Raw genomic sequence first — 25570 nt, 5'->3', positions numbered from 1 at the left:
AATAGCAGAGCCACGCTATATCCAAGAACTGCTTCCCCCACCCCAGGCGGGGAAGGGTACAGAGTGGCCCGGCCCCCAGACCTGGGGGGTCACGCTCCCCAGGGTTTAGTGAGGAACATTTGAAAGCTACAGCCAAGGTGGAAGAGGACAACGATGGTCCATGTGTGCGGGGATGGCTTGTCACGCCGGCTCTCTCCCTTCACAATGTCCCCCCAACACACAGCTTTGTACGCCTGAACCATTTAAAAGTGACTGCGCACCTCACACCCTAACACGTCAACAATATCTCCCACCTTAATCCAGGACCACTCTCACCACCCCCAGATTGCGTATCAATCCGATCGTATTATACAATGTAGACCCAATTCAGGTTCCACCGTTCCTAAATGTTCTCTATAAAGGCTGCTCCCCTTTCCTACCCTGCCCAAGGCCCAGTCCAGGGTCACACATGCACACACGGTTATCCTGGCCATTAAGCCTCCCTTAATCTGAACTTCCCTCCCAGTAGTTTTTGTCTCTCACGACTTGGACATGTGGAAGTGATGTCTTGTCACATGTCCCCCGTTCTGGATATGACCCATTTCCTCATGTCGAAGACTTTTCAGTGGGGCCTGTATTCCCACACACGTGCGCAATCGCGGGCACAGAACAGTTCCCTAAAATCTACAGGTTAAGAGCTTTTCCCAGAAAAAAAAGAAATCTGAGGAAGTCTCCAACTCTGGACTCCCTCGAAAATAAAACACAAACAAAAAAGAAAATAAAAAACAAACCAAAAAAACAGAACATGTGGGAGCTCTGGCCACGTTCCAACACAGCCACAGAAGCAGCGGCTGAGGGACAGCCGCCCCTCCCTTCTCCCCGTGGCCGCATCCCTCACTGCTGTGACTGGGCAGAGCCATGACCGAGCCCAGGTCCCCAATGACATGGGGGCCACGCTCACAAGAGAACCTCACTTCTTTGGGGACCCAAAGAGCAGCATCAAGCCCCACCACAGGTAGGAAGGAACCCCACTTCTGCCCAAGGGGCAAGTTCTGCAACCCTCCCTCCCTGCCAAAGTGTGAGCTAAGGCAGGGGGTCCTGGGTCATCCAAAATGCCCCAGAGGACATCGGGGCACCTGTCTAACTGCTTCCAGAATAACTCAGATGTTTAAAGTTCCACTGCCAAGTGGCATGCTTGGAATGCAGACGGTTCACCTCAGGGGACCTGGCCAATTTCGAACCAGAGGGTCACCCCGCTAAATGAGACAAAATAAACCCAGATGACACCCAGAACCCCGTGTTCCTAAAATGTCCCCTTGCGTGATCTTTAGTCGTAGAATATTCAAGGCCCTTCCAAGCTTAAAACTATAAACACGACACCCAAAGTCTATGTCCAAAAACTTATCCCAAAACAAATAAAGCCCAAAAAACTCATCAGAATTAAAGGCAGCGCCCCCTAACCTAGCTGTTCTGTGCGGAGAGCAGAATCCCAGGGGAAGAGACATCTTTTTTGCTCATCTCTGCCATGTCACGTCTGAGGCTGCTTTGGCTTTTAAAGAGCTCACCAAACCCCAACGTGAATAACGCGATAAATATTTTCCAGGTTGTACAAGACATGCAAGGGCTTGATTCAGCAAATGAGCACGTCCAAATCGCCTGTTTTCTTCACAGACCTTTCTCACTGGAATCCACCCAACTGAGGAGAATGTGAAAGACTCACTTTCTGGGAAGCCAAGTACTCCATGCCCCTCGCCAGCTGGTAGGTGCAGGACACCAAGTCCTTGAAGGTCATCTGCTCCTCGGGAACGCGGTTGATGTCATAGGAGTACTCCATCCCGGGCGGCCTGCGGGCTCGGAGGTATTCCCGGAGGTTGCCTTTCGAGGCATACTCGACGATGACGTAGAGAGGCCCTGCGGACGGACAGGGCAAGCTCGCTGAGACGACGCACCCAGACCCGCCTTGGAAAGCTCAGCCCAGTTTTGTTTCTGATAACCCAGCACTTTTTTTTTTTTTTTTAATTGAATCATACAGAAAAGCACACACACAAACACAACACCTGCAACCACATCTTCCCCCAGAGATCACTGAGACTTGGGTCAAGACAGCCTCAGAAGTCCGAGTAGAAGAGACAGAGACACAGGGAGCATCCTTCCCTGCCATCCCCCTGCAGAGCAACGCTTATCATAAATTTGCCCCTTCCAGTTCACTTTAACCATCTGACATACAGATACGGATCAAGAAACAATGTTGTTATTTTTGATCAAGAAACAATGTTATTATTTTTAATCGTGTGTGTGTGTGTGTGTGTGTGTGTGTGTGTGTGTGTGTGTATAATAGAGCTACAGCTAACATTTTTCCCTTACACCTTTATCCGCATGGAACCCAATCAGGCTGATAAAAATAAATCTAGATCGTTCCTTTTCTATTCCTATCTACATTCCATCACACAAACACTATTTTCCTACATTTGTGGGCACTGACATTGCTTCCAGGTTCCGGCTATAACACACAGCGCGCCTTTCTGTGTCTGCTTCCCGACACACACGTGCCACCCTCTCTCCGAGGCATGGACCAGAGGCCGGCAAACTACAGCCCGCAGGCCGAATCCTGCCCACGGCCTCTTTCTGTGATTGAAGCGTACTGGCACACAGCCAGGCCCATTCATTTCTGTACTGTCTGTGGCTGCTTTCTCGCTGCACTGGTAAAGGTGAGGAGTTGCCACAAAGATCCTAACGGCCACAAAACCGAAAATATTTACAATCACCCTTCCCAGAAAGTCTCCCAACTCCTGGTATAGACCTAGAAGAGAAAAGGCTGAGGCACAGATAGCCATCTTCAAGTTTACAAATTATCGTCAAACTGATTTCCAAAGTGTCAGCTCTCCAGTGAGGGAAGGCAGAGCCCTCTCTCCTCTAAGGAAGGTGATGTGTCCCTTCGTCCGACTCGGTCCCTGTCCCGCACTACTTGGAGCTCAGCCAGCGAGGCCCACAGCAAGACAGGACTTCTTCAATCCCCATTTTAAGGGATTTGCTAACCATAACACTGGGTCTTTTTTCTTTTTTTTTTTTTCCTCCTAAGATTTTGTTTATTTGAAAGAAAGGGAGACACAGCATCAGCAGGAGGAGAGGCAGAGAGGGAGGGACAGACAGACTCCCCCCTGAGCAGGGAACCCAATATGGGGCTCGATCCCAGGACCCCAGGATCATGACCTGAGCCGAAGGCAGACTGTTAACCCACTGAGCCCCCTAGACGCCCCCCATAGGGTCTTATTTTGAAAAATCCCTCTTAGCACTACAGAACAAAAACATAAGGAGACTGTCATTTCTAAACACCCTCCAGGTTATGCCCTAAAACCAGCAGGACTCTAGAAGGCCCTCCCATTCAAAGCCTCTCAACGCCTACCTTTCCCCCGTCCCCCTGTACGGTCACAAAGTCCCCTTTGTGTTCATGGCCAGGAACATCTTCCTAAGGGGATTTGAAAGAGAACTTTAAACATGCCCTTGAGGTGCCTAGCAGCAAGATCCAAAAGTCCAACCGTTTCTAAAATGATGTTAACACTGAAGCTCAAATTATTTGGATGAAAGCATTTTTTCCTCCTACTCACCATCCTGAGTACAGGCTCCAAGGAGATTTATGATATTTTTGTGTTTTCCGATCATCTTCATCATCTCCATCTCTGACACTAGATCAGAAAGATCTTTCTCTGTGGCATCATCTACAAACATTAGGTAAATTAAAACCCAGTTAGTAGTTTCCTCTAACCCATCGACAGCTGCGGCTAGTTGCCAGAAACTTAGTGGAAACAGCGTGAAATTGAATTTTAGGACCAGAAAACACTTTCTAAATCATCTCCCTCATTTTATTGGTAAGGGGGCAAAGGCCCAGACAGGGAACTGCCCTGATCCGTGTCCAACAGCTAATTTGGGGTCAGTGGGGTCAAAAGTCAGGATGAGAATATAGGCCTCTGATGCTAAGACCAATTCTTTTCTAGCAACCCTCCCGAGTGTGGGGGTGTTTCACTTTATCCTGAAGCAAGTCCACCTTCTGGCAGATCTACGGTGCCTCCAAAACACCGTATCGAACTTCAAGGTGCCTGAAAGCAACTGGGAGGCCGACAGAAAGAAGAGGAGGGCGAGGGGAATGGGGCTCCCCAAATCAACAGACTTTCTCCAGACCAAATGCCACTGATCCGAGCCCTTACAGAAGTCACAGACAGGTTCAGAGGGCACCTTGGAAGTGTTTACAAAAGTGTGTGTGTGTGTGTGTGTGTGTGTGTGTGCATTTTGAGCAGGCAAAGTTTCATGCCTTCCAAAGGGGTCTCTGAGTCCCAACCTAAAAAAATAGAAGTTTTATAAACCTCTGCTCCCCAATTTCAAGAAAAACACCTTCGGTCCCATGTTCATGGGCTCATAGCTTCTGGAGAGTGGCAAGACTCTTCCCCATGGGCCTCCCTTCAAGTTCATTTGATATGAAAAACTCTGCATTTACTTAAAAGAAAAAAGGGAGAGAGAGAGAGAGATAAAGAAATGCATAGGAGCCACGTGTCCAAAGGTTTTTTAACTTCACAAATGAATGAGCAACGCATTGGGTTGGAGCACGGGGAGGGCTGTCCTGATGAGAGCCACCCACTGCCTTTAAGAGTCCCCAGGGTCCCCACAGGGCTCTGGGGCCAATGCCCGCCTCCATCCTTAAAGGGAAGGCCAGCCTGATTATACCCAGAGAAACAAACACTCAGATCTCTAATTCTGAGCTCCAAAAACCAAACAAAAGTTCAGCCGAGAGAGACTGGAAGCCTAGGCCTTCCCCACGTTGGCCATGGTCGGTGGTCAGGGGCTGCTGAGGCTGGCTGTTGGGGGCACACAGCTACCTACACCTGCCACACAGGGGGGCGAGGGCACAGGGGCGGACCCCAGCCATGCAGGACAAAAGCCAGAGGGCCACCTCTGCTGGTGCAGCTAAGCCGAGGCACGTGGGGCTGCTGAGCACCGGCCTCCCTCGTATCAAATCCCAAAGTGGAAGGGCTCAAAACACCCAGGCTTCCCAAGGAGCCATTCAGATCAACAGCTTAAAAAAAAAAAGTTGTTTTTTTTTAAATACCATTTCCACCCTGCTACCTCCCCTCTTGGGGAAGGACAGGATGACCATCACAGACAGCCCACAAAAGAAAGAAAAAGCCTAACTCCGGGAGCATCCACGATGGGACAGGCACCCACATCCAAGAACAGGCATCTCTGCCTGGACACACGGGAAAAGCTCCGTCCTTTCTCAGCCCCCAACAATAGGGTTTATAAGAGAACCATTCCCTGGAACTCCTGTCCTAAGAGAATACCACGGAGCTGACAGTTGGAGGTGCTGTAAGCTCCTTGGCCGTGAGCATGAAGCAGGGCCGGGCGGTCATCCCACGAACGCCATGGGACATCCACATCACACAGTAACTGTTCACATGTTCCAGAAGGTTCTGCCGGGCCACCAATCCCGCTCCTTCCCTTTCAGCTCTCCAAGGGCTTCTCCCAGACCAGTGTCTATTCTGCGTTGTTCCTCTTACAAAAGAGGTAGGTCCTCCTCTCCCTACGCCTCCTCACTCCCTCCCAGAGGCCAACCTTCCTTCGTTTGCAAGTTAAATTCCGCATCCCCAGACTCATCTAAAGGAACCAATCACAGGTGAGTTGATTTTTCTAAGCACACACAGATATAGTGGGAATAAAAAAAAAAAAAAAAAAATCACGGTCCTCCACAAGGAGCTGACCAAGAACAATCGGGGACGGGAAGCCGCCCCTTTCTAACAAAACTGGCTTTTCTTTCTTGGAAGTGCACGCAGCTCAAGATAAATCGTCTGTCCAGGACGCTGATTTATACTGAAAACTTCTCAACCCCTGGGTCAACTATGTGCTCTCTGACCCCCTGCCGTGATAGAGTTCACATGCCACAAAAGGAACATTCTTGATAAGGCTTCTCCCCAACCCCCCGCCCGTCCCCCTCCCCACGTACCTTTCAACATCTTCACGGCCACAGTGACTGCTTCCTTGGGCTTCTCTTTGTCAATCCCCACCGCCTCAGCCATGACCACTTGCCCAAAGCAACCTTCCCCTAGAGGTTTGCCCAGCGTCAGCCTAAATGTGTAAATAGGGGATTAGCGCAGAGCATCTGGTGAAGGGGAAATTCCAGAACGAAATATAAAAATCTTTCAGCGGCTTGCAAAAGCATGGAGCATTTATCATATGGAACTAATGAGGCCGGAGTATACACACGCTTGAGTATTTTCTTAGTGACGTTGTAGAGAATGTCAATTACGGGCGGGACAGCTATTAAGTTTCACATTTGTGTTCACGATTTATTTTCTTTGTGGAAGGTATCCTTGCTAGTGAGGCGGTCAGCGCTCCTAAGTGCTAACCAGGAGGAGCTTCTGATCTCGGGCCAACTGAATATTCGTAATTTAAAATGTCCTAAAGAAAAACTGTTAAAGCTGTTCTTCTTTTTTGGTCTCCGTGAAGTGATGTCTTTAAAATCACTATTATTCAAATACCAGTGGATTTTACGGTCACATTCCTGGCCAAGTTACATGATATGAATCTTAAATGCATTTCAAGGAATCTCTAATTTTTCCCTAAAGGACAAAGACATTTCTAGAAATTGAGGGAAATCTTTCTTGACCTAACAGTTTAGAAATCCTTGACTACCCAAATTGTTAATGAAGAAAATCCAGAGTGAACACGATAAACGATTTTTCTAATTTCTAAGCTCAGAAGCTCGGTGCCTGTCCAACTAATGGCCACATATTGTCTTTGGACATTCTAAAAGCCGACAGAACGGTGAAATCCTTGGAATGCTTATGAGTGTGTGTGTGGATTTCACTTAAGCACAAAAAAGCAAAGTATTTAGCAGCTCTTAGTAAATATACTGTATTTATGGTTAAGTACACAATGGTTTACAAAAGCTAAGCAAAGACTGAGGGCAGCGTACACTAGGCTGAGGTCATTCTGTTTCTCTCCTGAACTAAACTTAAATTTAATATCTTGGCAGAAAATAAACATTTGCATTGGAAAAATGGCTAATTTATGTCCCACTGCCCTGTTAGTACAAGCACAACAATCCTTTCTTTGTGCCACCTCTGTCTCCAATCTAATAAACCGCTTCTAAATAGCCTTCATTCACTGGAAATCTGCCCCACCTACATTTGTGCTCAACTCTGTTCTGAAACGCTTAGCACTCACATTTTCCACTCAGGACGACCCCCCCTCCCCCGCCCAGGTGGGAGTGGATGGTTAGGCACACACAGACGTCCACTGTTGACGGCGTCACGGGCGGCAAGCACTGTGGCCCGAACCCGGGAGCCGTCATTTCTTAACGTGCGATCACAGCCGCCCAGGTCAGTCCGCTACGCACAGGAGCACAGGAACGTGCGCATGAGCCCTCCTGCTTATACGCCCAAAGGAGGGAGCGAGGTGGCTTCGTGAGAAACAGCCCTGTTCTCTTTCCACACTCCCCAGGTAAGGACACCATTCTTTGTGTTTCTCTCTGATGTCTCCTAGTTATTGTTCAAAAACCAAGTGAATGGTCTCTCTACTACAACACACGAACACACTGGAAATGACCTCCATTAACCCTCCTGACAGAGTGAGACCTGGGCAGTTATTTGATTCTAGCTTATGATGCACATTAGTATCTCCAGATTGGCTCCTGGGAAGCAAAAGTGGCGTGGAGTTGTGGGAATCAAAATCACGGTGCCCTATAAGCTCCCTCTCCTTCCAAACAGAGCTCGTCAGACCCAGGCTCTGGAAAAGCTTATCTTGGTACCTCTACATTGGTGGATGAGTTTCTTCTGTTTTAATTAAACACCTCTCTGACCTAATCTCAGGGAGATACTGCCAATGTCAAGACCAACGGTGAGTAGGAGCTCTATAGAAGCAAGGCAAGAGCTTGTCCCAGTTGACATGATGTAGATGGAGATTTCCACCTTCCACTAGTACCACGGTTCAGACTAGAAGGACTACAAGTGGTACCCAGAAGTGAGCTGAGGGCCTTGAAGGACCATCAGACCGTACTGTAGAAGGTAGGTCTAGAAGCTGGTCCCGCCCAGAAGACAGAGGGCTGGGAGCACAGGGTCTGCCTCCCGCACTCTCTACCTAGCACCGCCATATTGTTGGGGTCTACGGTTCAGAGCCCCTAGCTTACTACATGAAGAAGAGAGCAAGACGGGGAAACTCATGAGCCCAGAACCGTACTCAGTCCTGTGAAGGCTATAGCATGGTCATCATTTTATAAACATGAAGTTCAGAGAGTCAAGTTTGCCCAGCCACTGGCTAGCTGAGCAAGGGTTCAAATCCCACCCAAGACAGCCCAAATACACAGGCCTGACAACAAATCAAGACATAAAGACTCCCCAGTAATGCCTTCAACAGAGCCCAGGTGGCCGTGCTCTGACTAAACATTGGATTGGAACACCTCCACATCATCCGATAGAGAAAATACTACGGACCAGAGGAAATGTGACATCAGGTACCATATTCAAACCTTCACAGCCACATATCACATTAACAATACTTAAAAGGAACAACATGGACTGAAGATTTTTCAGACAATTTATGTCTTATACCTAATTTCCCCCAAAGAAATGAACTATAGAAGAGTCATGTTCTAATAACCAGAAGTTGGAACACCGTATCTGTTTTACAAATGGGATACGGCCTTACGTGTAGTCCATGTGACTGGGTTTGAATTATCTCAAAAGTAAAAAAAGTGCTAAGAAAGTATTATCTTGGTTGGGGACCAGCCATGCCTAGCACCTGTTTTAAAAGAACCAGTGAAATAGAAAGAGAGAGAGAAAATCCATTCTTTTCTTTTTCAGAAGTTGGTTATTTAGAATTACAATCTCACTCGTTCCTACCGACACCGTCACACATGACCTTTGCAGTTAAGATCAGGAAAAGAACGTGTCAATCCAGCATCCCCATTTTTACCTACGATTCCATTCGGGGCGGCAGCCAATAGAAATACTCACTTATCTCTTGGGAACTCCCACTTTGGATCTTCTGGCAATTCATACTCGGAGACCCCTGCCAGCATGGGGGTGTCTGCCGTCGAGGATAGGCGTGTGGTTATCCTCACCAGTGGGGTGTTGGAGTTCATGGAGGAGCTGGACTCGGCAGAAACCTGGATACAAAATGCAAAGCCCCAGATGTAATCCTGGCTCTACCTGGGAGGCCTGGCAGCCGGCCAGAGCCCAGCCAGATGTTCAATCCGTAGAAAGGAAGACAAGTGGGAGCACTGGCTAAAGTCAAGAATTTAAGCCCCAAACCACTGGATTCCAGCTCCTCTGTGCTCCCATCTCTGCAGTACCAGATTTCACCCACATCCAAGGTTCCTAAGACCAGATTTGCAAACATTTTTAGATGGTACCTGAGCAACATCTAAGTCAGCTTTCTGACCTAATTCCTCCAAATAAGCACCTGAGCACAGGGCAACCACCCCACGGGCTTCGCAATTGCCTTTTGGTCTAGATCTGTCCCAGAGCCCCGCACGATCAGTCTCCCTGCGGACCAGCTCAGACCATGAATCAATTCTCTGCCTATGCAACTCCATGGAACCGTCTTAGAAAATCCGCTCTTCGATATTTCATCTGCCTTTTGGAAAGAAAAGCCGGATGTCTCCAGGAGCTAGCTCTAGGATTTGAAGGTGAAGGGCGTTCTATTCGCTCCCAGTGCCATAATGCCAGGAAACCTGAAGCCCAGGCCCTGGGGCCGTTCTCTGCTGACGCCGACCATTCGGTGAAAATCGAGACTCTTGTCAACTTCGCTTTCAGAAACGAGTGGATTGAACACAAGGGATGAAGAGTCAAAGAGAAAAAAAACTACGTCCTCGATTCATAATCACATGGCAAAGCTCCTCTCCCACCTGAGGTAGGCAAGGGTTTCCCCGAGTTTTGTCATTCACCATCATCCTTTTCGGGCTGCGTCTGATTAAAGGGTTACTTCTTAAACATAGCGTCCTCCCTGGGCTGGTTTCTGTAAAGGAAAACATGTGCAGAGCCCACCTGAAGACCAGTTTTGACAGTTACTGAACTGTCCTGATACAATCATGGGCTGCTTGACCACCACCTTATTCTAAACCATGAATGAGCCAACCCTGGGGTCAAGAAAGTCAGACCATGAGGTTTAACATGGTCCAACAAAGCAGCCCGCCGTCCCCCCCACCCAGTTCTATCCCCTGCACGACTGTCCAGGTCAACTGCACGCCTCAGCTGTGCCGAAGCGTAATTTTCAAATTAAGATGCCAAAGACGGAATGCAGGTGAGCAAACTTACTTGGGATGAGTGTTCACAAAGTAGAACCTGAACCATCCCCACTGGGAACCAGAAGATCTGTACTTCCTGGAGCACATCCTATTTGGAAAACCTTTATTCTCTTCTTGGTAAGCCCAAACTGCCCTTAGTGCAGACAGAATCCCTAGAGACACCCAAGAATGGACTGGGAGAGGGAAATCATTTTTAGGAACAGGAAGTTGGTTTCAGTATTAAAATCAAGTTGCATGGGATTTTTAAGCCAGAATTTCTATTATCTTTTAAAATGTACAAGAGAACGGGCACCTGGGTGACTCAGTCGGTTGAGCATCAGACTCCTGATTTCAGCTCAGGTCACAATCCCAGGGCTGTGGGGTCGAGCCCCATGCTGGGTTCTCCACTCAGCACAGTCTGCTTGAGGATTCTCCCTCTCTCTCTGTCCCCCCACTCACTCTCCCTGTAAATATATTAATCTTTTTTTTTTAAGACTTTATTTATTTATTTGACAGACAGAAAGCACAAGTAGGCAGAGAGGCAGGCAGAGAGAGAGGGGAAGCAGGCTCCCTGCTGAGCAGTGAGCCCGATGCGGGGCTCAATCTCAGGACCCTGAGATCATGACCTGAGCCGAAGGCAGAGGCTTAACCCACTGAGCCACCCAGGCACCCCTAAATATATTAATCTTTAAAAAATAAAAATAAAACATACAAGAGAACATTTCTAACCCTTCTAAGCAATCTTTTGACAGGGGACTCCCTCCTAAATTTTACTATGCAGACAGTACAAGCCGTGTTCTTGTGAGCGCGTAAATATTTTTCTTCTTTCAAAAGGAGTTGAAGAATCATTAATTTTGGAGTTGAGAGAACCCCATGAATAGACTGGGCTCCAAAAGGCTGCGACCTCACACCAAGTGTCCACACACTCGAACGGCAGAAGCAAGGAAGAAAGCACAGTCGTAACCGTGGCGACTCCCCCAGAATCCACCCCTGCCCCCCACTAATGCCGGGGCTGAGGCAGCAACCCCACCCTGGCCGAACCGAAAACCTGGAACACCCCTCCAGTGTGGGGGGCCCCACTCAGTGCACTACGCTGACTCAAGGCCATGTGCTATGGATACCAAGAGGCTGGGGTTTTCTGGAAAGTTCTTCCTCATGAAGAGGAAAAAAAAATCACCATTTACTACAACGGGAACTTGTAGTAAAAAGGTCACAAGTAACGAATACCAACCGCACTAGTAAGAGTCAGCCTCATGAGGAGATGATGCAGGCCTCACAAGGCCGCGGCCCAACCGTTTCGGCCATCATGACGCTCTCTGCAAGGCCAGCCAGGTAGACTGTTGCCACCGGCCCTGCAAGGATTTCCAGAATTCCACCACCGGTGCCTGGTGTGCCGGCATTGGTAGAGAGGAGGGGAAACCCAATGGGGAAATAACAGGGGGATGTGGTTCTGAGTGAAGAGGTCCTCCAGAATTTCTTCCCTTGTGGGTGTGAGAACACAGCATTACTTCCAAACGTTCAGGAAGGATATAGATTTCAGAGCGGCCCCCTTCAGAGAGAGACTCAAACAGCTGAGGGATGGGGCAGAACTTGTTCTACCTCAGAACTTTTAAGCCATTTGAATTTTATTACCTTGCCTATGTATTTCTCTGATGTTTTAGAAATAGCACTTTCTGTAACAAGAAAAACACGTTTGAAACACAATGACTTGATTTCCAACACGAGGTGGAAATGACGAGAACACTGCCCTTCTCCTTTCCCTGTGCTGGGTGCTGCAACGTCTCTGCACCCTCCCACATGAGCACCCCACTGACCAGCCCTGGCCAAGCAGCCCACCCTAGCTGGTCCCCTTCCCCTGCTAACTATCTACGACATGGGGGCCCAATCAGGTGGGGGCCATGTGCCAATTCCCATGCTGGCCAACTGTGAGAACCCATCCCAAACTAGACTCTCCTACCTATTAGAAGGAAACCAGGGAAGCTCCCACCCCACAGGAGCACCATGAAGTCACGCCCATAAGACATTTAGTGCTGAGCCTGGCGCTTGCTAAAAGCTCAGTTAATATTTGCCAAGACCACAGCAGTTTTTCCTAGCACCTTTGCAGAATCCTGAGCTGCCCAGATCTAAGGGAGCTTATGACCGGCACCTTCCTCTGGGGAACCCAGAAGATCTGGAGCCTTTGGTGGTTTCGAGTGGGAGATGTTAGTGTCCTGTGTGCCCTGTGAAGAATGAAACGCAGTGGCATTAAGGGCTAACTGCCTTACTGGCCTGGAAGATGAGACCCTCTGCTCATAGCCAGGCTGGGCTGGGGCTCCAGCAGGGAAAAAGCAAAACCAAGAAACAAAGGATCCGGGAGTCAGGGGTCGGTCCCAGAGCAGGAGAAAAGCTGGAGCATAAAAACATCCTCGTGACAAATACGGCTCAGAGGGGGCTTAAGAGCAGAAAAACCTAACGCTCCGTCAGAGGCTGACTGCTCTGCGGCTCACCTATGACCCCAGAGCAACCTTCGCCCACAAACCCACAGCAGAAGTTCACATACGTAGGCATCTTCCTCCAAACAATCTCAACGAGGTTTTCCTGTGAAAGTTTTCAAAACGGAAACCCTTGGCAAACTTGGTTGTTATCGTGACTACTAAAAACCTGAAAATCGTGTTTACAAAAAGGATTACTTAGGAAAGTTCTGTCCAGATCAAGGGTGGAGGTTAAATTCAATGTATAAATCTGGAAAATACTTCTGTACAAAGCACCAAGCGGAGGGGAAAAGGGTAAGAAAATGCCAGCAATATGAGAAACTAGAATTTGGTCACTCTGTCCGTCGAGGTGTTATCTTAATTTTACCTCCATGCATTTTTACTAAGATTTGAAAATCCCCTCTGGGACTGTACCTATGGCTGGCTTTGTCCTCACTCCATTTCTGCCGTGAGCGGACACGCTTCCGGGGCTTGGCGCACTCCCCCGCTGGCTTGTCAATGCTTCCACGAAACACAGCATCTCGCTGGCGCTTCTCTCCTTCCAAACACACCCCTCAAGTCATTCCCACTGCCCACCTGTGAATCTCCTAACGCAGCACTATTCAATTACAAACTGCTCTTTTTTTGCACAAAACCATGATCTCCCCTCATTGGATAGCCTATCTAATTTGAAAATATTCCATGGGTGGCGACCATTAAGTGACAGACAAGCCATAAATGGAAACACCCTAAAATAAACCTCCTTCGCCATCCTCAGTCCCCATAGGCACGTTCTAGCATGTATTTTCAGTCTCTACGCAACTCCTCACTTTCCGGAATCTCTTTAACACGTGCCATAAATCAGGCTTTTAACGAAATGTACCTTTTGTATATTTCTACAGTCTATAGGGGAGAGATTAAGAAAGGAAGTGATCCTTTTTTTTCTTTTTAAAGCGCCACCAAGAAATCGTGTTCTCTCTGCACACGAGATTAGACTAGATGAGAACCAAGGCAGGGGACCGCACAGAGAACCAGGCAGGCAGAAGCAAAGGAGGAAGGGGGGGAGGCAGTGACGAATGTGCACGCTAATTCCTGACTCTGAAGCTGTGGGTCCACGGTCCCAAGCCAGAACAGAAGGCTTCAAGTTAACATACTTTTTGCTCTAAGCCCTGCCCGCCGTTCCCCAATGTCCAAACAAAATGCTTTCACCACCTCAAACCAGGTGGCTGGGTTAAAGGTTCAAGGGAGTTCGGGGTTTGGATTCTGTTTCCCTCCATAACAAAATTTAAGTCATCAGACGAGGTGTTTTTGTCACTCGTCTCCTTCACTAGGTCTCTGCCTCCCCCATGCTGCTCCCTGGACTCCATGACTCAACCCATCGGAGCAATGGCTCCCCAGTCCTGGATGGGCTGGTTCTTCTAGAAGATCCCAGGAGCCAAAATCCAAACCAGATCTCACGCCGCCCTGTCTCTGGAAGGCTGAGGGGGGAGAGCAGCCCAATGGGGGCGCCCACATGGAAGGGCAGAGTGCAGGGAGCCACCCATGGCCAATCTCATTACCCATGTGTGTTCTGGAACCAGGGAGGTCTCATTAGACCCCATGACTGACCAAACCATGGAGAATATGCCAAGATCATGGTATCTGGCTGCTAGACAATGAATGAGCTTCTAAGAGTGCAACCCGCCTTCACAGGGCTCAGTGCGTTTAATACCCATTAGTGCGCAGCCCCAAGAACTGGCTCCTGAATCCCCTGCTACCCAGCCAGGCCTCCCCGACCCCCACATCTTCTGTCCCGTTCAGGAGGTCTCTGGGATTATGCCACTCACCTCAAAGATACTGTTACAAAAGATGCCCCTGATCCACCTGTATCAGCAACCAAGATGGCAAAACTAAAGTCTCACAAAAAGTACCCCATAGGCCCTTCTCAGAGGCCAGTAGGAGTGCGAGTGTGCGCTGCATGCACGTGTGTCCCTCCCCACCTAGGAGATGGGTTTACCTGTTTATGGCAAAAGGGAAATCTTCATCCTGCCCTCTGGAGACTTCTGGCTCCAGAGAAGAAAGTCGAGGTACTCACTGAAAACCGGATTGACCAAACTCAGCAAAGTAGCTCATGCTTCCTAAAGAAACCTCCGCAATTTCCTCGCAGCCCCCTCCAGCGATGCCCAAGTGATGCGTGCGTCCAGGGAACGCGGAGCCCTCTCTTGCACGCGTGGCCATGCAGAGGCTGCCTCCTAATGACTACAGCCGTCCACGGGCAGCCCCCGATACCTGCATTAGCACTGACAAGCGCACGAGGACACACTCTCCGGGCTGGCCTCCACCTTGATCATGCCGATTCCAGAGGAGTGAGAGCGGGCGAGCCAGGGGCTGGGCACGGCGTCCAAGCCCCAGCGCTGAAAGCAGGGTGAACCCCGGTCGAGGGACACGGGGAGATGCTGTGTGCCACCCACCTCCCCCACAACCAGAAAGTTCCCCCCTTTCCTCAAGCTTCAAAATGCATAAAGAACCTCAAAAAACTCCTGCTTACTGGGACAGGAACACAAGGAATTTCTTCTGAGCTACCCGAGGAAAAAGTATTTTTGACTCAAATAAAATAACAAACTGAAATGTCGGTCTTATAACAGTTAAGTCCAGGACCAATGAGTAAATGTCACGAAGGAAAAACTCAGAGAGGGATTTAAAAAAAGAGAGAGAGAGAGAGAGAGAAGGAAAAATAAGAACACCACTCCTCTTGTTCTAAACAGAGAACAATGATGGACTGAGCTGAGGGAGACGTTGTGTGTATGTGTGTTGGGGGAGGGCGAGGGTCAGGGCCAAGAAGATAACACTCGGACTCCACCATGAAGACACTCAGTGTTCCCTGTGTGGTAGAGGAGCTTGGGCAGATACAGCCTGAAAAGTGGCCTTGCAAGTAACTAGAAAGAACCCATCCTCAAGACATCTGATTACAGGCTCACCTGTCGCCAGGTAAAGGCATGCTTGGCATCCCTGTGGTATTTTCGCTGTCATCAACATATCTGCCAGCCTTTATGGGGTTTTCATTCCAGCTACAGCCCAATAACCCTCTTTTATCCAGATACCTGATAGGCATCTCCTTCCCCACCAAAGGGGCCGTGCTCGTTGTCAAGAATCACACACCCATTTTAACACATAAGAGTTGGTGAGGGGTGTCAACCTTCCCCCAAATGAATAATCAACACTCCCCCAAATCAATTAATCTCCCCGAGATCTGCTGGTTCCCCTCCCCCTCTCCAGGGCATGGCTATTTGCTCACCTTCCTCTGCTTCTCTTATTCTCCTTGACGCTGCTACAACCCAAGACAGCTACATCCTAAACGATGATGGCCAATAACACTGGAAGGTGACAGGTCTTATCTTGCATGGAACCTGGGTTAGATCAAGCACTCAGAAAACTATGATAAATAAAGGAAGAAGAAGGAGAAGAAAAAGAGAAAAGCTAATGTTCCCTTTGGCTATGCAGGGGCGAGTGCAGAAAGAATGACGAGCCAAAGTGCAGACAAAGCAAAAAGGCCAGTCAGCCAAAGAGCAGCGGAAATACAATGACTAGGGCTGAGTCAAGGAGATTTTAAGGGCAACTGGGTCTTTTATATTTAAGTAAAGAGAAGAGCACTGTCGCAGTGGCAGAAAAAGATGATGACATCATTACGGGCCAATGGTCTAGCGACACCAAATTGCAGGTTTCCTCCAGAAGGTAGCATTTTTCCCCTATTAGAAAAAAAATTAATAATAGAGATGGGAACACCACTCCCTTTTGCAACTCCCTGAGGTCAGGTTCTCAAGATGGTGGCTGGAAGAATGGCCCAGAGGTGACTGGAAAGGAGGAGGGAGGGAGAGGGGTGGCCATAGCCCCTGAAGGTCACTGAAGGCACCACCTGGCCATGTTGAGAGTCACCTTCAGACTGGATTCTCCCAAAGTCAGGCAAGCGGCCCCATCATTGCTGCTCTGGAAGGCCCCAAGAATGATGGTGGCGTCATTTTAATAACAATAGCAATCTTGGTGGCAGGAGTCACCCAATGGGCACCTTTACTTCCCTTGCTCTTAACAGTCTGGGCAACCACCAGCACTTGACACACACTTCGAATGCCACGCTCAGCCTCTAAGAAGAATAAAGAGCTGCTTGATTCATGGCTCCAGAGAAGTCAACAGGGACCCATTCAGCCAGGAGTATGGAGCCGGGTTGGGAACAGCCAGAGCCATGCCAAAGCTGCGGCTGGCCGACCGGTTCCTAATCCGTGCTAATGCCTGCCCCAGAAAATGTCATCGTCACCTGAAGTCCCGGGGGGGTGGGAGGGGGTGGCGGCAGGGGCCGGGCTGGGATTCACCCAGAGTTTCTCAGAGTGCATTTCAGAATCACCTAAGGATCCACTTAAAATACAGATTCCTGGCCCCAGTCTACATCTGCTGGATGACACGCCTCTGGGGTGAAGACCAGGGAATCTGCAATTTTTAACAGAGGCCCCCGTACATTCCACTAACGCACACGCTGCCACAGAGCCATGCGTTAGGCATTTCACTTGCTTCCGCCAAAGAAATTCCTTGATCGGAACAAAGTTCCCAATATTGACTTGTAAACCCTTGTCATTCACATCTGCCTTTCCCCTTGCATGTTCAGGAACACAGAGGAAGGAGTCAAAGCACATCCTGTCCCACTCAGCTTTGCAGCTGTGGGTTACAGCAGAGGCAGCAGAGGCAGCAGAGGCTCTATCTTGCCCTGCCTCTCCACAGCAAGACGACACCCATCAGGAGGGACACACGAGTGAAAAGTAACCACCAAAGGCCAGACACAGGGTTAAGAACAATCTGTTGCTCATTCAGTATAAAAATCTTTCTACCACCAAATCCACAGCCGCACTTGCGAACGATTAACAATAACACATAATATATGTGTACACGTCTATTTTAAGAATCAGAGAGGTCGAGCCAAAACCCAGTTACTAGAGACATCATAGTCTGGTTTAAATCAAGCAGTAGTTCAGTTTCATCTCCAGGGCGTAAGTTTCTGACCTTGATTAAAAAAAATAATAATAAGTGAAAGAGAACTAGAGTCCCTCCCTTTCCAACTAGTGGCACAAGCCTGTCTCAAAAACAGCATTAGATCACAGGGGACAAAAGTGGCCTATGATTCCAAAAGACGGTTACACTTGAGCCTCGAACACACAAGGGCATGGCCTCCCTGTGTTCTTTCCAGTCCTGCCAGTTAGCTCCCAGAGTCTCACACCGACCCACTTTCTTGCCCTTGGAACTTGACCCAGCAGACCCCACTGCTGCACCAGAATTGGACTCTCTGAGCCCCAAACACTAACTGGAGAGCCACTGAGAGGCACGTGGCGCACTGAAGCTCGCAGAAGTAGATGATACCGTAGCCCAGAAAGAGAGCGGGGCGCTGGCTGGAGCGTGCAGGGAGGAGTACATTTCTTTAAACTCTTTATCTACTTTCTGTTACCTGTCTCCGCAGGGGGATCCGCTTCGTCAGCTTGTGCACGGCTGGCTGGCTGCCGAAGTCTGGCTTCTTGGTCGTGGTCTTCATTCGGCACAAGATGACCGTCACCACCATACAGGCAATTAGGAAGACCCCTATGCAGTAAATGGCTATCTCCAGGTAGTCTGGGGAAGCCGTGATCTCCTTCTCTCTTACAGGAGCTGGAGTGGACACCACAGGGGAGGAACAGATAAGCAGGCCACAGAGTTAGGACACGGGGTTGATGACGCATCCCGGACAGCTAAACGAAACACATGGTGATGACCATTCCCAACGACAGGCTTCCCATTGCCTCCGTGCTGCAGAATGGCACGGGCTATGGGCCTGCCCTGCACCACTCCCAAATGAGGGTGAGTGACCAAGGCCTGCCCGATGGACCACCAGGGCCCGAGCAGCCACTATCTCTCGCCGCAACGGGCCTCTACAATCCAGTGATTGTCACAGACTGGCTGGCTCCAAGCCACGAAGGGCAGGCTACGGGGCCACATTCTGTCACATATGTGGACAGAATAGGACAGTTATCCATACTTGTTAAAAAAAAAAAAAAAGAAAGAAAGAAAGAAAGAAAAAGAAAAAAGCTGTCTTCCGAGGGGATCTCTGATGCAAACCAAATTAAAAATTCCTAAATATAAACAACGCCCACTTTCGCATGTGACCAGATGGAACGTCCCCCTTATTTGGGTAAGTCCTTCCAAAGGAGGATGCGACGGGGTGACTTCCCCCCGATGAACACACTTCCATATGAAATGAAGTAAATATTCATCTAGTAGGCTGGTCCGGAAAGGTTTCCAATGTCTTACCACAGTCCAGCATATTATTTAACGGAACAAAGGAAAGCACTGAATTTAAAGACCGAATCGCCTTTGATACACAATCATTCCATCCGTACCATGGGATGTTTCTAATATCCCTTAATCAATTTCAATTACCATTTAAGATTTGTGTTTTCTGGTTAGATTGAGGTCACTACAACTTTTCTCTCAAAGAAAAAATAGAAACGGTATGACGTGTGCATATCCATGGAATTACTTAAGGTAACACGTTCTTAGATCGACTTAAAATACTATCTGCTCCCTCCTCCGTCCTCAGTGGTCATGGAGCTACAAGCAGTGTATTTCCAAACGGTATTTTTCTCGGACTGCATCCTTAGTTAATGTGCTAGTACTGTCAGGCAAATCGTTAAGAAGGGCCAATTAGGCCCCTGTAGAATGCAGTACTACAAGTAAAAGCAAGCTCAAAGTAAAAGGCATCTCATTGTTTCAAAGCAAATATTCACAGAGCAGACTCAAAACAAAAGGCAAAATGGATGCAATGGTATTATTTAAAGCTTATCCATTTTAATCAGAAAAAAATACTTGCAAGATAGTCAAAACTCCCAGCAGCACAGCACAAAATGAAATGATCAATTTCTTTTTACTAGATATAAAAACAAGCATGCAGGTAGGCACTTTACTCTAGAAATAAGGCATTAGGAACTGGAGTGGAACATCACGAGCTAGCAAACCAGTCTAGGCAGCTTCACAAAGGAAATGACAGAGACAGATGCATCAAAGTAGACCGTGGTTATCAGGAGAGGTTCAACTAGGACAGAGATGCTGGTCGAAGACCCAGACCACAGCAGCATGTAGCAACAGGGCTTCGCTGATGTTGATTTCTCCGAAGGGCGGAAATCACATCAAGCCCACGTCGGCGCGAGCATGCTTTGCAGGAAAAGCAAACGGAGGGTCCATTTCATTGCAACATGCAGCAAGCCACCGATTCCCAAGGTAGGTAACACACTGCTTCTGTACGTCCTACATGCCAGGGTGCTTCTCCCCAGGCACCCCAACGTACATCCCTCTAGTCACGTACCATTGAAAAGAGAGAGTGGAACCACGTGATCAAAGTACATATGGGATTTTAGTGAAATGGAATTTGAAATGAGAAAAAATTACTTTGAATTTTACAAAGTAATTGCCATGTCTTCTTTCAGAGAACTGCGGATGGGTGAATTTATACATTGACTCACTGAAAATGTTAAGATCCCTTTGGGTTTTAAGGATGAAATTTCACTTGATCATAAATGTGAGTGTGGGATCTCATTGTAAGTGAATTTCCAAAGGCAACATTCTTATCCCCGGGGGATAATTTTCAACATTTTGCAAAATCTTTATGCCGGCATTAAAGGGGCTGTTTCTGAGAACAGAAGCTGTGTTAATTTTATAGCAATCAACCCAGAAAAGGGAAAAAACCATGGAGAGAAAGAGCAGTATGTACCTGGCAGAACGGTCAACCATGCAGAGTGAAAGGATATCCCAATAGAATTACCCGCCAAGCACGTATACTCCCCAGCATCCTCAAAAGTTACATTCCGGATATAGAGAACCTCAATCTCTTTGTCCGTGGTATTAACACCGGCGGCCTAGAAAACAGGGAGGCAAGAGAAAAGGCTAGACAACACAGGGATGACCGTGGAGGGGGCCGTGGAACCATGAGGCATTGCACCAGGGGGCTCCGGCAGGTGCTGGCCAGCAGAAGATTCCGATCGCAGCCCATCCACAAAGCCCACAACCGAGAGACACTGAGCGACACTGAGCAGCTCGCCGCCACAGGCCCGTCACCACACCGGCTTCACCACCTAGACATGCATGCAATCAGACGCATGGAAAAATCAACCCACAGAGATCCCTTCTCTTGGCCTTTGTGTTGCTTTGGATTGAGGGATGGTTTTCCAAAAGCATGAACACCCCAAAAGTCCCAGCTGGGTTCTGGTCCTGTTGGCTGCAGACTCCCACCTTGAGGAAGGGATGGTGCGGTCTTAAATTTATTGCAGTAGGGAGCAAAACCCTGGAGACGCGCCCAAGTGGACACCTGGCACGTCCTTCCAGCCCTGGGGGCACTAATCAGGGTGGGCTATTGTGTCTGATTTTCACGTGTCACCACTTTGACTCACGTTGGGTAAAAAAAAAAAAAAAAAAAAAAAAACAGAAGAAAGTACAATCTTGGTAGCAAAGACACTGCAGGGTTTTTTTTTTCCTTCAATATAGACATTTGAGTGTGAGTTGTGACAAACCGAGAAGGGCAGCGGCTGCCTTCAACAGCGTCCACACCCATGAGGTGGATTATGCTCCCAATTGGGACAGCAAGGTCAAGGACAGGGTCTCCTAAGCACCCATTACGGGTAACCAAGGGAGTGATATTCTGTTGGAAAAATTATTGCGTGCCAACACTTCTCTACCAATTTGGGGCAGAAGGAGGTAGGAATTCTGCTGATACGCCAATGTCCCAAATTCAACAGGCATGCCTGCGTGTGTTTAAAATGCTGACGGTGGACAGTCATGATGGGGAATGTGCAGCCCGGACAAGACAAGCCAGAAGGAACGACTTCAAATCTGGGTTGGGGGAGGGGGTGGAGGGCGGTCTTTAGAAGAGAGGAGAGCAAGCACTTTGAGCATCGTGGGCATTTTTCCATGGCTGCTGGCATCCTACCAGCTGCATCACCGAAGAAAGATGATTATGAATATACCAAGGCCACAGAGTCATCCTAGAAGCTGCCTGCAGTTTCCCAAAGCACCAAGTCTTTTCAGCTTCTACATCCAGACTTCTTTTAAAAACAAAAAACAAAAAACAAAAAAAACACAAAACATTGTTACCTTGCTGTTTTGGCAGGACAGTGAGCCAGGCGGACTGGTTGGCCTGCCCTATATAATTGGAGACCTTACATATATACTCCCCAGCATCCGCCTCCGTCACATTGAACAGAGCCAGCACTTCTGCATTGGAACTATTAATCCCCGAGTGCTGGAACAGACACAGGAGAACAATATAACGGCCAACCAGGAAGGACTTTGTGCTGTCTATGGTCCCACCACCAATACACCACCAAAACAACTCGCATAGAAAACAACTTCCATGAGGTCTAAGCGGCTGCCTTAACGAGCTGAGTCGTGGGCTTCGACCGTGGAGAGGGAGGGAGGGACGTGTGATCAAGACCAAGCAGAACCGACCCGCGGCTCCCCGGGCTGCTCAGCTTCTTCCAGCTCTTTTGATCACTGGGATTCTCAGCTGGGGAGAGTAGCTCACCGGTTGAGAGTTCTGAGTGGGGCTACCTATGGGTCTACGGGAAGACTGTCCTTTTCTAAGGACGATCTCTTTGAGCACCTACATGCAGGAGACGTGGTAGGTGGTGGCTAAGAAAAGGCTGTAGACTTAGCTGCCGCCTGCCATCACCGCCCTGGAGAACAAGACAGACCTAAACATTAAAGAGGCTGATGCTGGCTTCACTGGGGACTTTCAAGGAGCCAAATGCGAAAGGCAAGGAGAAAGTTTCCTTGTTCAACATTTCACTGGTGCAAAACCATTTTCTAAAGTTGACTGTCGGGGCAACTGGGTGGCTCAAAGGGTTAAAGCCTCTACCTTCGGCTCAGGTCATGATTCCAGGGTCCTGGGATCGAGCCCCACAGCGGGCTCTCTGCTCAGCAGGGAGCCTGCTTCTCCCTCTCTCTCTCTCTGCCTGCCTCTCTGCCTACTTGTGATCTCTGTCTGTCAAGTAAATAAATAAAATCTTTAAAAAAATAAAAATAAAAATAAAGTTTATTGTCTAAGCCGCAGGTGAACGAGCTTCCAAGGCTAAAAGCCCTCTTCTGAAAATAAAACGTGAATTGCTTTGGACAGATGGCTATGCCAATTCGATCCTCATGTCATACTAAGAGACGGAGACATCAGCATCACGGTAAGTGCTGGTACCTCGCCTCGAGTTTACAGAGCTCTCTCAACGCACACCATCCCGTGGACTCTGCTAGAGGCAGCGGCATTGCGACCCCCACTTTTATGGACATGCAGCTAAGCCTCAATGCCCCGTCGGAGATCTCGGGGCTGATAAATAGCTGAATTATTCCAGCTCCCACTCGAATAGCCCTTCCTCCCCACCCCACCCTGCCCCCAGTTCCCTTCTGCAATTTTACTAGCGAGTCTAATAATCTGCTAATCCCCTAACACACTCTCCCCTGGCTGGTCAAATGGGAGACTGGTCCTCTCCCAGATCCAACAGGAAATCGGAGAAACTGCCCCCGACGTCCACGACGGAGACCCCCGCGGGTCCCTTGAGATCCAGAAAGTCCTCACCTTCAGCACCTTGAGGTAAGGCAGCCCGTCGGGCCCGTATTTGCTGCCGTTCTTTTCTACGTGTTTGATCCACTGAATGTGGGGCTGCGCGTCGCTGTACACTTTGCAGACGAACTCGACGTCACCTCCCACCACGGTGGAGGCGTTGGCCGGCAGTCCAGCTTGGAGGATGGGCCGGTGTGGCGATCGCTCTGGGGAGCGGGGAGGGAGACGAATAAATAAGTTGTGTTGTCCAGAAGGTAGGTGTTCGTGAACACAAGCCTAAGAGGCCTCAAGTCTGCTGGCTGACTCCTTTGAAATATCACCGCGGCCCAATGTATAACAAAACCGACTTCAAAGGAGACTGCTAGAGCGCGACCCTTGTAAAAAGAATACTTACTTAGAAAACACACAGAAGATCTTCTGATATGTCAAGGTATGGTTGTCTGTGGCCGCTCACCAAACAAGGGGAAAGGTTTTCTTTGACAATGGGAAAAAACAGCAGGGGGACGGGGACCTCTTCACTTGTCCCCCTTGGGATAATAGTGGAGACTCACTTTGATCCTAAGATTAAGGTCACGGGCAAGGGACAAGCCCAAGGTCACCTAGAACACCAAAATGGCTCCTGGACTCAGTGTCTCCCAAAACATCACTAAGGTGCTCTGAGAAGACCTCCGTTTCTTGTTTGGAAAGAGAAACCAAAAGCACGAATTCAAGGTGATAAACAGACTGGATGAACAATGGGTTTCATCTCTTGACTGTGGACTTCACCCCTTTTAGTCCCCATTCACCCCTTCATTTTCTCGATATATACTGAGTGTTACCGTCTGCTCAATGCTAGGTGCACAAGGAGACGTTCCTCATTTAGATGTGGCACCAAAAGAAACACAGACAGACCCCAGTCCCCCAATCCTGGTGACGTTCTAGGCCACGTTTAAGGAAGCCCCACAGAGGGCATGGTAGCCATCACTTCCCACCCTCACGTGCCTTGCCGAAGCAAAAAGTTCTGCAAAAGTCCTTCTCCGGTTTCAAGGGGATCTCTAGAGAAATCCTGTAGTTCAAGGTCCATGAGAAACTGCACACAAGTGTCCTTAAGAAACTGGTAACCGAGCCGCCCACTGCGTGATCCCGTCCACAAAAGCTCTAGAATCACAAGCCGACGGCCAGCTTCCTACAAGGCAGTTTGGTCAAGGGCGGCACATACCCAATCGCCCGTCCAGCCGTCCACACACACATCGTCCTGCCCCACCTTACCTGCACGTAAGCCTCTTACCTTACCTACAAGCCAGCCTACCTGTCTCCCCGCACTGCAGAGGCCTCTGCCTTTCACCCCCGGCTTAAGAAATGGCCGCGGGCAGGAAGAGATCCCAGCCAACCCAACACACCAAAGATGCCTCCACCCTGTACCTGAGTGTCCCCGTGTGCTGGACTGGAAACAGCAAATGACAATGATAGATATTGAAACCCTTCTATATTTGGGCCTTAAAATAGTATTTGGTGGAATTTGTTGGACACAAACCAAACCACATGTAAATTGATTTTACTGCACAAGCCTGTTGGTCTTTAAAAACTTTTTTAAAAAAGGAAAAGAAAAGAAAGAAATGCTAGTGGGTTACTCTTAGCACATTTCATTCCAGTATCTCCCATCACTTCAGAGACATCTACACTTTCAGATTAAAAAGATAAGGATTTCAGAGCCTCCAAAAAAGTCATTCATTTGCGGGACATTACCCTGGAGGCTGAACAAAGAACCCAGAAAGCCTACTTTTGTGGGCAGAAAATCTCAAAGCTATGATATTTTCACGACCATGGATGACCAGAAACATGACCGGAAGCCTCACCCTTTGGCGGACATGCCATCTCTGCAATGGGCCACGGCAAGCCTCCCGGTCATGTGGCACCAGGCTTGGAGCCGGCAGGGGCAAGGTTGGTTTAATCCCAGCGAGCCCCAGCCACAAGAGGAGAACAGAGTCAAGTGTATACACACACACACACTCTGTCCTCACCAGGCCTCCTCCCATGACGCCTCGTGAGAGGGGAATCTGTCCTCTGGGCTAGACACTGCCAGCCAAGCTCACAAAACCCCCTCCTTCACACATACCTCATATTGAGGTAGTTTGCCCTTTCCCGCAGAGAAGTGCATTTTAGGTACCCTTTCGTTCCCTGGCTCAGTTTTCCAGTTTTGTGTGCCCGTGTTTGTGTGTTTCGAGATAAATATTTACAATGGACCTAAATATTTATTCTTAGAAACAAAGGCCCTATAAAACCTTAAATGTCATAAGCCAGATC

At 48.7% G+C, this 25570-nt stretch overlaps 1 protein-coding gene across 16 annotated transcripts in view; it reads right to left on the bottom strand.

Annotated features, from left to right (window-relative positions):
- The window catches only part of FGFR2 (fibroblast growth factor receptor 2), a 103212-nt gene that overhangs the window by 14010 nt on the left and 63632 nt on the right, over positions 1-25570 (bottom strand). For 5 of the 16 annotated variants that reach the window (XM_004751808.3, XM_004751803.3, XM_004751810.3 and 2 more), the window contains 7 exons: positions 23303-23493; positions 21832-21979; positions 18158-18360; positions 8979-9130; positions 5969-6090; positions 3585-3695; positions 1700-1890 (listed from right to left, as the gene is read on the bottom strand). In XM_004751808.3, the coding sequence (XP_004751865.1) occupies positions 1700-1890; positions 3585-3695; positions 5969-6090; positions 8979-9130; positions 18158-18360; positions 21832-21979; positions 23303-23493 (1118 nt within the window). Of the gene's footprint in view, positions 1-1699; positions 1891-3584; positions 3696-5968; positions 6091-8978; positions 9131-18157; positions 18361-20455; positions 20601-21831; positions 21980-23302; positions 23494-25570 lie in introns of all 16 variants that reach the window. The other 11 variants (XM_004751805.3, XM_045068902.1, XM_013055752.2 and 8 more) reach the window with 3 other exon arrangements.

The sequence above is a fragment of the Mustela putorius genome, unplaced genomic scaffold (assembly GCF_011764305.1).
Source record: "Mustela putorius furo isolate JIRA1106 unplaced genomic scaffold, ASM1176430v1.1 tig00003909_pilon_pilon_pilon, whole genome shotgun sequence".
Taxonomy (NCBI): domain Eukaryota; kingdom Metazoa; phylum Chordata; class Mammalia; order Carnivora; family Mustelidae; genus Mustela; species Mustela putorius.
The sequence above is the reverse complement of the archived record's forward strand: the minus strand, read 5'-3'. Positions and strand labels throughout refer to the sequence as shown.